The following is a 15,543-nucleotide window of genomic DNA, read 5'->3' as shown; positions in this document are numbered from 1 at the left end:
TTGACTTCGTATGCCCTAATCTGTGCTCAAAGTAAATAACATTTGACTTTCAAGTTCTTAAAACTTGACAAAATGTCAAAATCACAGAACCAAACCTACACCAAGTTGTAGTGCTCTGAATTAGCTTTCCAACGCCTATAAGAAGTCTGAAATTTGATATCTTGAGAGAAAGTTATGATTGTTTTAGACAACCTTTTTACCATTTTCACCGCAAATTTTTTTTTAAACGAAAAATTTTGATGGGATTAAATTTGACAGCCATCACGGACTGAAACTAAAAACTCTTTCATTTCCTCTGAACATGGCCAAACTAGGGTATATTATATATTAAAAATTTATGGAAATGTTGACTTGGATCCATGGTGAGGTTTGTTTTTACTCAGGAGGTCATTTCTGTAAGCTACTATCTAAAACCTCATTTAAATGAAACATCCAAAAATTCTTTTGTCCAACAATTTCACATGCTCAAAATTTTTCAACATCCCATCATAACAGCAAACCCAAAACCCTCAGATTTACAATAAAACACTCATATATCTTGCTCTTTCTTTTATCCTCTCATGCATTTCCATGGATTCAATCTAAGGTTACAATAATAAAACCTGACTCTGATACCACTTGTAAGGAAACTAGCAATAAAGAATATAACCGTTTCCACATAATCCATAATAGATTTGAAATAAACATGAAATTAAAATCCACATGCAAGAGAATAAACAACATACCCACAAAAATTGTGACATAAGATATACCCTAGGAAACCCCCATTGAGGAAAAAATTTAGCCTCCACAAGCATCCAGCATCATGTATTATTCAACAAAAAAATACTATTGCAATACAACCATGGAAGCCTTCAAAGTCATAGCCACCACCGAGAAATCCATGTGAATAATCATGATCCACACATCCCATGCCATGCCTCCACTAGTACATTTGACCTCATTTTTTGACCAATATTGGTCAAAATTTTGACCTAGGTTGGTCAAAATTTGGAGCAACCAATTAGTCGAAGTTTTTTTGGTCAAAATTTCGGCCAATCTGTTGGTCGAAAACTTTCTAGAGCCTTGACGCAATTTCTACTAGGCATTGGTTGAAATTTAGACCAATGCTTGGTCGAAAACTACCAGGCATTGGTAGAAATCTTCTAGGCATTGGTCAAAATTTTGACCAATGCTTGGTCGAAAACTTCCAGGCATTGGTCAAAATTTCTTTTGAGGCATTCTATAAAACAATTCACATGCCTTGTCTATGATTTGACATTTTGCATGCATCTTGCACTCTCTCATCCTGATGATGGATTATAGAGAGTGATCTGAAATGATGATGCTAAAAAACACACACAATCAAATCAAAACGAACTTGCATTACAAATGGATTGTGGAAATCTGATATTGTTAATTTTGCATGCATGTCTACCAGGATAATCACAACTTAAACATATATATAAATTGTGGAAATCTGATATTGTTAATTTTGCATGCATGTCTACCAGGTTAATCACAACTTAAACATATATATAATCTATTATATATATGTTTAAGTTGTGATTAACCTGGTAGACATGCATGCAAAATTAACAATATCAGATTTCCACAATCCATTTGTAATGCAAGTTCGTTTTGGATTTGATTGTGTGCATTTTTTAGCATCATCATTTCCGATCACTCTCTGTAATCCATCATCAGGATGAGAGAGTGCATGATGCATGCAAAATGTCAAATCATAGGTAAGGCATGTGAACTATTTTATAGAATGCCTCAAAGAAATGTGGTCTCTTTGCAAGCCATGAATTGTTTTATACAATTACCTTTGCACCACCAAAATAGTTATAACATGCATTCACAAATGATAAACTCACAAGCAACCAATACAACTTTAGGACCTTAACAGTAATATATTCAAAACATATTGTTGTTGATGATGAGACAAACCAACTCCCCCATCTGTAAGCCAAAATCAATTTTAAAAAAAAACAATTACTCTTTCCATGAATGGATTCTAGAAGAAAAGACTACACTACAAGTAAATTTATCACTACTCAATTTAAAAAAATGTTCAGTGCCATTCCAACAACCAAGAATATTGCAAAGATTATCATTTTGAACAAAAAAAGGGTAAATATTAAAAATAAGTTAAAGTTGTCACAATTTTTACTTTCTAGTAAAAAATACAATAGTTTTTACTGCACTCCTCCATCTAAGAAAAGGAGAGATTCGGAAAATTGAATTGATCCCTCTTTCAGGAGGGTTCCAAAATAAATGCTCATTGGTTCAATTCTATCAAAAGCATGAATAATTAAAGATTTACCATTGCAGCTTTATAATTACACTTTCCAAATTAAGCTAGCTGTGCACAACATGTGCATCTTGAGAGTTTTGAATCAAGATGACATCTAAAAATACTCTGTAAGCAACTATGAACTCATTGAAATACTGAGGTACAGATAAGCCCAAAAACAAAGAGAAACCCAGGATAAAAATTGTCCTGAAACTATTTAGATTGCAATATTGGAGAAAGCTAATCCCTCCAATAGCTACTCATCAAAATCACAAAAACTCAGAAAACAACATGGAGTTACCATTTTTCCGACTACAAGTATTAATTTGTGCAAACTAATCATAAGCTTATCTAAGGCTTTCTCATAAATTGCAAAAACCAAGACAGTGAAATGAGTAAATAGTTGAAACTTGATTGACATTGTAGCATAATGGAAATATGTGTTGCTCATACATACCAACATAAGCAAATAAAAGGCAATATAAAGAAGCAACAATAGATATTGGAATGGAGGCAAAGATTGCTCCAAATTTGTCTAGAATAACAAAAGCTCAAAATCAGCTATGTAAATTATCAGGTTTAAAATATAATATCCAAATACTATAGAGAATAGAGAGCCCAGCTGAAGATGATTATCACCAAGAATAGAGAAGAATATCATAAATCCTACTGCTATCTGTATCACCCTATGACTTCCAACTCGTGTCAATGCCAAAAGACCAAAATTCTCACTGCATGCAGAAAACACACAATTTAGAGTTCTGAATTAGTCCTTTTTCATGAGGGCCAAGGAGCAGTTGAAAGTGCCAGGCTTCTTACATTGATACAGTGGACCCATTTAGAGTTCCAAACATCCCATCCAACAAGATTCCAATTCCTTGCAAAAATACCTATTAGATCTCCTCCCTAACCTTCCTCTAATAATGCTAATGTCCAGACACAAGGAAAAGAGGAACGAGAGAAGTAAAAAAGAAAAAGTCCACTCCTCACCTGCCAACCTATAACTCGGCTTAGGATAGATGAAGCAGGAGTCATGGCACTTGCGTACCTTGACACAACATAAAATGCACCACTAGACTGCCAATTCAAAGCACAACAATCAATACACTTTGCAGCATATGGATAATTAACAAAGTAGTCAACAACTACAAAAACAACTAAATATGAAGACTAGAATTTGGAATTTGACAAGCTAACCTCAATGACTGAGACAAAAGCAACAACCATCATTGCAAATGCTTGTCCTGCATCAAATATGGGCGCTCCCTATTGGAATGGACAGGGAATCCTTATCCTGCAGAATAACAAGAATGAGTGAAAACTATTTTAAAAAATGTGATTTAACATGAGAAATTTGTAAGTAGTCTATACCATGGGACACATGACAAGAAATGGTGAAATCAGAACTCATCCCTCAAAGACAAAGGTCATGATGAATTGGCAAAAGCCCATAGCCATAATCAAGACTACAAGCTTCGTAGGGGCAATTCAATACCTTTAGAAATTTGCGAAGTCTTTCTCATACACAACTGCTCCATTGTGTGCCATCACATGGGCTGCAAAAAACTTTGTGACTGATGAAAATGTGAATCATGTAAAATAGGAACAATGCAATTCAAGAATCATATTACAATCAAGCTCACTTAATAAAGTCTAATATTTATGCACAAACTTAAAAAATAATAAGCAATTATATCATAGAAAGGACCTAGTTTGCTCCATTGCTTCTTTGATATTTTCTTTAATGCTTGATAAGTGGATTTCCCTTCGAAGTAGCATAATCATGATAGCACAATGATTATATGATAACTTGATCTAGTGATGATAATGTTCAAAGTTAATAAATAGATAGGATAGCTATATGATAGTAGATATTAGATAGTGGTTGTAAATAATGTTGCTCTCCCAATAATGATCAAGGATATGTCAAGGAATAATGAGTTGGAGTGTTTTATTTTATATGCTTCACTTGATATTTGATCAGCAATGGAGATAATTTAGGAGAATCAGTGGATGAGAAAAATTGTGACAGGGTAGGAGTTAATATTAGGAAATGAAGTGCCAAGGTAGATTTATCAGCAAAATTAAATTAATTAACTCATTAATTATAACTCACAAGCACTGTTGGAGAAATAATTAAATATTAATTTTATTACTTTTGGAGAGAATAAGGAATTAAATAACAAAAGAAATAATGTGTGAATTAATCAAATAACTGAAATTATTTAATCAATATTGGAGGGCAATTCAGAAAATTAAAAATTATTTAATTCTAATAGGTGAAAAGAGGAAATGTTAGCTCATTTAAATGTAGTAGGGTTCTCACCTTCCTTAACATCTTCGTTGGGAAGGGACCCTTCAGCTCCATGTGAAGTCTAAGCATATCATCCTGGGAAAAGAACCTTTCCAAGATAAAGCTCAAATAAGCTTAGATGCTTTAAAGCAATAAACAATTGTATTGCATACGCTTGCACTGTAGTCAATTTAAGATCAATCTTACGACCAAACTTCTTAAGAACCTCTCGAAGATTCATGTGCTAAACAAAGATGATTCCTATACTTAAAGCTGGAAAGAAATCTGACACAGTGGCGTTTATCTTCAGGGTCAGCACCAGCAAATTTTTTCAATATTATTAGTTCTTCTTGTCCTGCTTTATACCTGTGGAGCAAAGGATTGACATAAATCACAGGTGACCAGGACCAAATCAGTAACTGAAATTGATAGTCTAAAAGTGGAAATAAGCACTCACATTGTCTCATTATTTCGAATAATTTTAATTGCAATCTCTTCAGGCTCTCCCTTCCCAGCCTTGAGATCCTTTGCACGAACAACACTTGAAAACACACCTTTCCCGTGGGCTGCTATAATTTCAAAATTTCTTCTTTATCAAAATTTTCTGAATGAGGGCGGGGGCCCTAGCTTGGTTGGCTAAATCTTCCCTGTTCCAGGGGGGTTGGTCACGGGTTCTAGTCTCTCCCGTTCCTGTGGTATCGGTGGGCGTGTCGCACCAGCGCTACCAGTTACGTCAAAAAGTTTACTCGGCGCCCTGCAGTTTATAAGAAGTTTACCCGGCATCCTGTAGTTTATGATATGACATTTATTGCAAATAAATTTGAGGTTCTCCATAAAGTTGGAGAACATCATGATCAATATAAGCAAAGATAACTCCTTTATGAAGTATCTGAAGATCAATTTCTATAATTACATCATTCAATGTAGATTGAAGGAGCCACTTATGTCCTTGTGATTGAAGGTGCTTGTTTGAACAGTATCTCACCTCTCTCTTCAGTGAGACCATGGAAATATAGTCTTCGGAAGTGTTAAGTAAAATCCATTAGTTTTGGAAAGTGGAAATAATATCAATTGTTCTTTGTGGAGCATCTATCAAGCTTCTGAGTCGAAAATGAGGATGCTTGTAATGGAAAATGTTATACTGAACATTGTTCCACCCATACCATTCCAAGTGACTCAAGGAACCTAACATTTTGGGAAATATAATTTATTATCCTTTTAATCTTCTCGAGTATCTAAGAAGTACCACTGTTGAAAGAAAACTATCATTCTCTTTATCAGTTAATTTATATATTTCATTCTGTTACAAAATACTTGATTCTGTGTTTTATATGTTACAAACTTGAAATATACCATTTTCCCTCTGTCACTTTTGTGAGGCAAGGAATTTTGTATCTCTTGATTTGCTGAAGTTTAATATAATTTCTCATCTGTAGAACTAGTTTTCCCTTAGGGGTTTTTCCAGGGACAATTTGTCCGAAAATATTGTGTTCATTGTGTTGCGCATTTCTTTCCGTATTTTATAAGTGAAGTTGCAGTTGTGTTATTCTTCGATATTAGCTGGGAATTTATTTTCAGCAGTTTAATAATCATTTGTAATAGGAGATTAATAATCAGTGACTGCAATAGTTTGATTTTTCACATGGTATCAGAGAATTGTTAAGGGTAGAAGAGTTTTGCCCTAGGAAAGAAATTTTGATCTCTTTAGATTTATTATTGCTTTAAACCCTTGAGATGGCTTCAGCTGGTTTGAGAGATCAGGATAGATTGGATGGTGCCTCAAATTTTGGTGTCTGGAAGGCCAGAATTTCTTTATTGTTGGAAGAGAATGGTATCAAGGATTATGCTACCAGTGGTGTACCTGTACCAACGGATGCAACACAGCTTGCAGCATATAGGAAGGACGATGCCAAAGCAAGGAGGATTATCCTTGATGGTGTCAAGGATCATAATGTTCCACATATCTCGGAGCTAGATACAACAAAGAAGATGTGGGACGCCATTCTAAATCTGTACCAGAATGCTACCACTAACAGGAAGTTGATTCTCAGAGAGAAGCTAAAGAATACCCGGATGAATCAGGGAGAAGACGTCACAAGTTACCTCACCAGGCTCAGACTTGTCAAGGATGAGTTAGCAGCTATTGGAGATAGGCCTAGTGATGATGAGCTAGTGAGAATAGCCCTAAATGGGTTTACTAAACAATGGAGTGTCTTTGTTCAAGTTTTCAGTGGACGAGATACTTTACCGAGTTGGGATCGACTATGGACTGATTTCACTCAAGAGGAGTTTAGACTAAGTCTTGTCAATGGGGCCAACAAGAGTCAGAAAAATGAGGTGGAACAAGAGAACGTTGCCCTAGCGGGTAAAGGGAAAGCAAAGAAGGGATCTAGCAAAGGATCAAATTCACAAAGTGAAAAGAAGAAGAAGGACCTTTCTAAGGTCAAGTGCTTTGGATGTCACGAGTTTGGCCACTATGTCAGTGATTGCCCAGAGAGGAAAAAGGGTAAGAAGCAGGTGGCAGAAGAACTCTCCAGCAGAATGGAAGATAAGTTTGCACTCATAGCTTGTATGGTTAGCTCAACCTCACAGTGTGTTTGGTATATAGATAGTGGGGCGTCATTTCATATGACAGGAGTTAGAGAGTACTTCTCCAGTTACAAGGAGGAGGACACCAACATCCAGATTTCTATGGGAAACTTGTCCAAACTCAACCCTGTTGGGAAAGGGATTGTTCAGTTTCAGAGGGAGAATGGAAAGATAATTCCTCTTCATGATGTGTTATATGTGCCGGGCTTAGGTATGAATTTGATTTCTGTATCTGTTCTTCAGGATAGGGGGTATAATGTACTCTTTAGAGGGACACATGTGTTGATTAAGCACAAGGATTGGAAATCACCCATAACTATTGGAGTTAGGAGTGGTTGCATTTATAGATTGCAGTTTGATACTCCTAAGGCACTTATGAGCAACAATAATCCTAGAGATCTTGGAGAGCTATGGCATAGGAGGTTGGGCCATATTCATCATGGAGAACTTAGATTGCTTCGTGAGACCGTGACAGGTGTTCCAGAGGTGAGCACAGAGCATGACGATGTGTGTTGGGGAAGTTTGCGAAAGCATCTTTTCCAAGGAGTGACACCAGATCTAAGGGTGTTCTTGATCTAGTACATTCAGATGTTTGTGGACCAATGTCAACGAAATCTCTCAGAGGATATGAGTACTATGTTACTTTTATTGATGACTTCTCTAGAAAGACCTGGATATACTTCTTGAAGACTAAAGATGAGGTTTTCAGTCGATTCCAAGAGTTCAAGGCTCTTGTGGAGAACTTGACAGGAAAGAAGATAAAGGTTCTTCGGTCAGACAATGGAGGCGAGTACAAAGGAAATGTCTTCCAGGAGTTCTGCACCAGAGAAGGAATCAAGAGAGAATGGACTGTTCCTTACAATCCATAGCAGAATGGAGTTGCTGAGAGGAAGAACCGTTCTATATCGGAGGCAGCAAGAGCTATGCTACATGACCAGGACATGCCCCGTTACTTATGGGCAGAGGCGTGTAATACAACAGTCTACATTCAGAATAGAGTTCCACACAAGGTGCTAGGGAAGATGACACCAGAGGATGCTTTCAAAGGGAAGAAGCCAGATGTTAGTCACTTCAGGATATTTGGGAGTTTGGCATATTGTCATATTCCTGGAGATACACGTACAAAGTTAGATCAGACTGCAGAGAGGGGGTACTTTATTGGGTACAGTGAGACCTCAAAGGCATACAGGATTTTCATTCCGGGGACTAAAAGAGTTATTGTCAGACGGGATGTCAAGTTCATGGAGGACAAGGCATTCAAGAGATCCAGAGATTTGCCAGCAGATGATCAGAATGAGCAGCCAATAGAAGCTCCAAGACCAAAGCAAGGGCATAGTAAAGAAGCTTTCGTGAAGCAGTTTGCAGTGTTAGCAAATAGTCTTGCAGTGTTAGCAAGGGCACAACATAGAAGCTTTGGTGAAGCAGTTTGCAGTGTTAGCAAACAGTCTTGCAGTGTTAGCAAGGGCACAAAAAGAAGCTTTGGAGAAGCAGTTTGCAGTGTTAGCAAACAGTCTTGTAGTGTTACCAATGAAGCTTTGGAAAAGCAGTTTGTAATGTTAGCAAACAGTCTTGCAGTGTTAGCAAGGGCATAGTGAAGAAGCTTTGGAGAAGCAGTTTGCAGTGTTAGCAAACAGTCTTGCAGTGTTAGCAATGAAGCTTTGGAGAAGCAGTTTGCAGTGTTAGCAAACAGTCTTGCAGTGTTAGCAAGGGCACAGTGAGAAGCTTTTGTGAAGCAGTTTGCAGTGTTAGCAAACAGTCTTGCAGTGTTAGCAAGGGCGCAGTGTTAGCGCAGGGATAGCAGTGAGAAATATCAGCGGGAGAAATTAGGAGGTTGTCGGAGTTCTGCCAGTGTGAGGCAAGGAATTTTGTATCTCTTGATTTGCTGAAGTTTAATATAATTTCTCATCTATAGAACTGGTTTTCCCTTAGGGGTTTTTCCAGGGACAATTTGTCCGAAAATATTGTGTTCATTGTGTTGCGCATTTCTTTCCGTATTTTATAAGTGAAGTTGCAGTTGTGTTATTCTTCGATATTAGCTGGGAATTTATTTTCAGCAGTTTAATAATCATTTGTGATACGAGATTAATAATCAGTGACTGCAATAGTTTGATTTTTCACAACTTTTGGCTGCCAGAGCTTTTGAACTGTGTTTGGACGAATCTTTAGTCTAGAAGGGCTAAAGATTTGCATGAATAACAATCCTTTCATTCCAATCTGTTGGATTCACTGATAGATTAAAATATTGAGTAAGATCATTATAAGATAGATGCACCAATATCCCTCATGATTTCTAAAATGATCTTAATTTTTACAATTGACCAAAAACATTTTAGTAGCTGTATGCTTTTTGATTTTATTTGTTTCATGAATACATTAATGATACTGAAAGGCTCTCTTGCAACATCAATGAACTGAATACCTGTTTTCAAGAATCTCATGAAAGATCTATTTCAGCAATCATGATTGCAGTGCAAAATATCAAGAAATTGAATGATAGAGTGGGAGATCATGGTTTGTCTCATACGCAAGTGTCTTCTTTGGCAGTTGAGAATATGGATCTCGGAGGAAATTTGAAAACATGGGAATCCCTGTTTAGCCAACAAATATCAAACCTTCGCTTGGGTACCATATAGAGGACACTTTTTGAAACAATTTCAGCTGCTGTAAGACGATTCTCCTGTTCTATTTAATAATTTTTTGTCATGTTTCATATGTTATTGGTGTGCAGTTGATTCATTCACTTTATATTCTTCATATTTCTCATTCCTCCAATGTTATCTTTTTTTTAGGTTAAATTCATCAACTGTGGAGCTCAAGATAAAAAACGAGCTTTGTATCTCCACAGAAAAAATGTTAGGCAGTTTATATTTATTTGTGCATATGATCATAAGTGCTGGAAAGGCAGTCCTTTTTTATTTTGATTATGTAAACATGCATAAGACAGTAAGTTCTTTTTTGTTCCCCGATAGGCATTCTATTCAGTTTGCTGGTCCTTAATTAGCCAACTATTTTGAGAAGGGATTTTGATTTGACCTTCTAGATTTTCTAGATTTTCAATTTTTGTTTTTGTTTTTATGGCATGTCTATAATGTCATATATTATGTCTCCGATCATATATTACACCTTTGATTTGTGTTTGTGTAGGTAGTGAAATTGGATTATATCCTCTCAAACATCTTTGTAGCATTGTATACTGATGGTTTCTGTGTAACTAAAGAAGATCTTGAGAATGAGGGAGATAATCTCAAGTTTGAAGATGCTACTGGAACAGGCATGGGAGAGGGTGAAGGTGCCAAGGATGTAAGTGATTAGATCCAAGACGAGGATCAACTTCTTGGCAGTTTTGACAAGGTATTTATTATACACTTTGGTTTTTATTGCTATGCTTAGTTTTGTCACATATATCTAAGGCTTCATTTTTATGGTCCATTCATTTAGCATGTAGGATTTTTAATTACCATCCTTTTCATTTCATGTCTCAGCCAAGTGAGGAACCTTCTACATCTGCAAAAGGTCCTAGTGAATATGATAAAGGCATAGAAATGGAGCAAGACTTTTCTGCAAGTGATATGTACAATGTTAGCGAGGATTTAGGGGATGATAGTGGGGAGAATGATGAGGATGTAAATTTGGATTCAACTATGGGGGAGACAGGTGAGGATGACAAGATGGTTGATGAATAGCTATGGAACAAAGAGGATGATGTTCAACCACAAAATAAAAAAGAGCATATGAAAGAGGATCTTCTGTGCAGCAGACGGGTGTAGATTGTGTGGAGCTTAGAGCAAAGCAGGATATGGATGATGGTGAAACAAGCCAACAAAATAAGGATGACAAGGAAGGTGTTGAAAATGATGACATGGAAATTCCTGACAATTCAGGTGCTGATGTGACTGACATTCCTGAGGGGTTAACCATGAACTAAGATGATGCATATTCAGAACCTACAGGGATGCAACCCGATGTGGAGGAGGAATTCAAACTTAATGATGATATGGAGGTGGATGAGCCCGAAGGTTCAGATGAGGCTAAGGATGAATCTGATTCATGCCTCGATGATATGACCACTGAAAATAATATGCAAGATGGGGAATCAACAAAAGAAGACTCTTACATGGAAGATTGCAAGCAAGTTGAAAATGATTCTATGGAGCAAAAACAAGATGAACATATTGAAAATGATGAAATTAAAGAAAATTCATCTGGAGGAGTTGAACAATCAGTTGAAGATTATGAAAGTTCCTCCCAAGTTGGGGCTTCTCAGAATCTTCCAGATTTTCAACATATTCCAAATATGGCAAAAAGAAATGATTATCATAAAACAAATCAAGGATTAGAAAACAACATTATTTCTGAGGTTCAAAATGATATTATTCTTGAAGATAGTCATGCAGATGGACATAGTTATATTGGAGGTGCGTTAAGTGTAGCAACTACTGAGTTGCCATCATCATTTCTTGATAATGGAAAGGAAGGCATGCCTGATCCTAATGTACCTGCATCATCTGAAAGACATTTGCAATCTTTAGAAAGAATGAGTGCCAATCCTTTTCGTAGCATTGGCAATGCCTTGAAAGACTGGAAAGAGAGGGTAAAAATATCAGATATGGCATCACAAGATCCTAATAGAGATGAATCTTCTAAGCAAGTGGATGAGTTGGACATGGATGGGGGAGAGGAGTTTCAATTTGTGTGTGAAGGAGATCAAGGTCATGCCCAAGCACTAGAAACTGCTACTGTTGATCAACTTGACCAGAACCTAAATACAAACAATTCAATTATGGAGGAAGATGTTAGTGTGATGGAGAATTCATACTTTTTAAATGAGACTGAAGAAATAGAAGCAGAAGATAACCCTGTCTTAGAGAAGATTCTTAAAATCATGAAGAATAAATCAAAGATAGAGCATGATACAGTTATTGGAAATGAATCATCATTTTCAACAAAAAGTGTGAATGTTGACATGGCTTTAGATCACGAAAATCAAGCAAGGGATCAACTTGGAAGTTTTGTGTCAATTGAAAGACAACATCAACATAAAAATCTATACCCAAATAATGTGTCAACAATTAGTGACTCTTCTTGGACTGAGGAAGATAACAAAAAATTGAGGAAGGACATTGAGATGATATTCAAGGAACATCACAATGCTTCTGAAAATGCTTTAGTAGTTTGGGCAAATTAAGTATGACCAACTTACTACAAGGCTTTCACAAGACTTGACAGAGCAGCTAAGATTGATCATGGAACCAACCTTAGCAAGCAGGCTTGAAGGTGATTACCAAACTGGGAAGCGTATTAATATGAAAAAGGTAAGAAAATCAATTTGTTCGTTCTTTTGTAAGTGATGTGAGACATTACATTTATATAATTTTTCTTTATTGCAATTTAAAGTATTCTGGAATTTTCTATGCATTGCATATTTCAAGTCATTCCTTATATTGCCAATCAGTTTCGAAAAGATAAGATCTGGCTACATCGCACAAAGCCCAATAAATGACAATACCAGGTTGTTTTAGCACTTGATGATTCTCGAAGCATGTCAGAAAGTCAGTGTGGTCATATGGCACTTGAAGCTCTCATTACCATATGTAAAGCAATGTCACAATTAGAAGTAGGATAGTTAGTGGTTGCAAGTTTTGGAGCAAAAGGTAATGTTCGTTTGCTGCATGATTTTGATCAACCCTTCTCAAGTGAAGCCGATCTCTAGGTAAACATGCTATTGTTTGGCAGTTTGAAATGAGCTTTCTTTTTCTTTTTTACTACCAAATAAAAGCCAACATTATTCAATTAACATAGCCTTAATATGGGTTTATGTAGATGATTTGAAAATTTTCGTTCAACCAAGATAACACTATAGAAGATGAACCTGTTGTTGACCTCCTGACATACTTTTCTGTTGAATATATCCAGCTCAACTGATTATATCCAGTGATTAAACTATTCTAATATAAAAAATAAAAGGTAGTAACCAAAACGTGGAACTACAAGTCCTTCCTAAAAGGAAAGGTTTAAAACAACAATATCATGAGCAATTACTACAGCTTATGCTGTAAAGCGATTCTGAAATTATAAACATGTACATATGCATATGAGTTCTCCTTGGCCAAGTATTCTTTAGATTCACTGGGAACAAAATGCAAGAAGAAAATTGGAATATTACAATGCAATAGATCAAATTTGAATATGAAAAACATTTAAGAAATTGCTATGAGGACAAGTTCATGTATTGGTTATAAAGAAATTAGTAAACAGTTAAGGTAACTTGTGCAAAGGAAGAGACAAATAAACTTCTTTTCCTGAATGCAAGCTAAAAGGTCTTTCTAGTAAGTGGCAACCGATCCTTGGCCTGTATGAGTAGATGCTATATCATCTCAGGATCCTTAACATTATTGCACCGTTTTCCAAGATTGAATTCATAAAAATATAGAAGACAAGGTAAGGGTTAGTCCATACAGCACCAAAACAAAGACTTGGCACAAGGTCTTTGCAGTAGAGTCCGTATGTTAGTAAGACATTGGCAAGGATGGAATTGAGGATGGTAAATATATTGTTTATTTCAAAAGGTCCATCGCTAGGCCTGTGACAAGACTGCAAAACTAAGTGAATGTTTGATTAGAAAAGAGTAAGTAAACCTTTTTTTTTTTGTTATAGTGGAATTTTAGGGTTGAAGATCATTTTTTCATCCACTTTAGCTCAAACTACAATAGCATTAATTTCATACCTCGTGGATATTCCAGAGAGCACCATGCTAGAATTTTTGGTGAACCCAGTGAGCCCAATGCTCCATTCCAACCTGTATACACAAAAATGAACTTAGCATAAATCATGTCAAAGCCAACCACTATCATGGGAAGAGATTTTAGGATTCATATTAGATAATCTTGTTGGAAAATGGGGTCATATTTGAATCAAAGGTTAAGTGGTGGAGTTCTTCTATCTGTATTCAATAAAAACTAAGGTATATAGGACTAGGAATTACAAAACCAATCTTCGTTTGAAGCCTTGAAAACATGTTGCCTAATTTGCCATATTTGGACCAGTTGAGAGCTAGTGTCCCTAAAGCCTTAATTTTGACCCAAGTTTGCTAAGAGCCCTAGAGAGGGGGTAAGACCTTAGAGAAGTGGAGTCCACTTGGAGAGACAGAGTCAGCATTGGGTAAAGGCTGGTAACCTTGCTTGGCATCTTGCAGTGGGTTGGGTGCTACTAGGCACTTAAGAAGATTTTGGTGGATAAAGGCTGTTAACCTTGCTTGGCATCTTGCAGTGGGTTGGGTGCTACTAGGCACTTAAGAAGATTTTGGTGGATTAAGGTTGTAGACTCTACATCAGTTGAGGCAAGATATGAGCACATATTTTTGGCACTTTACAAGTTACACTACCTGAACTTGGTGATGCAAGCAATTGGCATCCAAATAAAGTGGGTTAAAGAAATAGTGTGCATTATTCAAGCACATCATTCTTTTCTTTGGAGCATTATGATTTCAAGATATGCAGATGATGAATTGATTAGGCTTTAGACCCTTCCAAATAAAAGTGGCAGAAAAGATGACTTATTGGGATGAGAAGATGAGAGGTAGATGGATTTGGGTTTTTCAATTCCTTGGTATGAAGGTGGTCCAAATAAGCATTATCAAAGCTAGGATAGAAATGGCTATGGGTCATCAGACAACATTTACCATAGTATATTTTATAAGTGATTTCAACATTTTAATTTCATTTATGTCAACGATAATTGATTGGCAGATTTAATTTCATTATAAGATAATTACTGCAATCCCTAAACTTAGAAGATTTGAGTTCACAATTGAACTATGTAATGGACGCTATGAATATAATTGTGTGGAAAATAACAATGAACAATTTCACTTGCTATCTCTGATATATACAATTATATATATGCTAAAAAGAATTGATACTTCTTGCACTTAGTGGAATGATCCTTGCTATGTCAATTATGTCAATATAAACTATATGCAATGGAGATGTAATGGTATTGCTTCTACCAATGCAAATTGTTGTCACTAGTATGACTTTGATAACATGCAATATCTAATCCTTATTTATTGCTAATGGCAATACAACTATATTAATGTTGTTTCTAATATAATCCTTCAATGCTTGCAATCAAATCTAATTATTGCTTAAAGTGAGATTTGATGTTTCCGATTTGCTAATAGGCTTATGAAATTCTAGAAATGCCACCATGCCTGATATGATCGAATAATTCTTGCAACATGGGTGCTATGTCTGATCTTTCTTTAAATGTGTACAACCAATAATGCCAAAGGCAGTCATTCAACATAACATGTTTATTTCAAATTGATGTTGAAATAAATGATAACGAATGTCCTTTTATACCATGCGCTTGGTGTGAGAAGTCA

At 36.1% G+C, this 15,543-nt stretch overlaps 1 protein-coding gene across 1 annotated transcript; it reads left to right on the top strand.

Annotated features, from left to right (window-relative positions):
• Positions 1 to 10,476: 10,476 nt before the first annotated feature.
• Positions 10,477 to 12,345, top strand: LOC149540458 (uncharacterized). Its single transcript, XM_089802686.1, has 2 exons — positions 10,477 to 10,511; positions 10,643 to 12,345. The coding sequence occupies exon 2, from the start codon at positions 11,113 to 11,115 to the stop codon at positions 12,343 to 12,345; it is 1,233 nt and encodes a 410-aa protein (XP_089658812.1). The 5' UTR covers positions 10,477 to 10,511; positions 10,643 to 11,112.
• Positions 12,346 to 15,543: the final 3,198 nt, after the last annotated feature.

Source organism: Cupressus sempervirens, chromosome 9 (genome assembly GCF_028749045.1).
Source record: "Cupressus sempervirens isolate cs-2001-9-10 chromosome 9, ASM2874904v1, whole genome shotgun sequence".
Lineage (NCBI taxonomy): Eukaryota > Viridiplantae > Streptophyta > Pinopsida > Cupressales > Cupressaceae > Cupressus > Cupressus sempervirens.
This window is presented reverse-complemented; position numbering and strand designations above follow the sequence as displayed.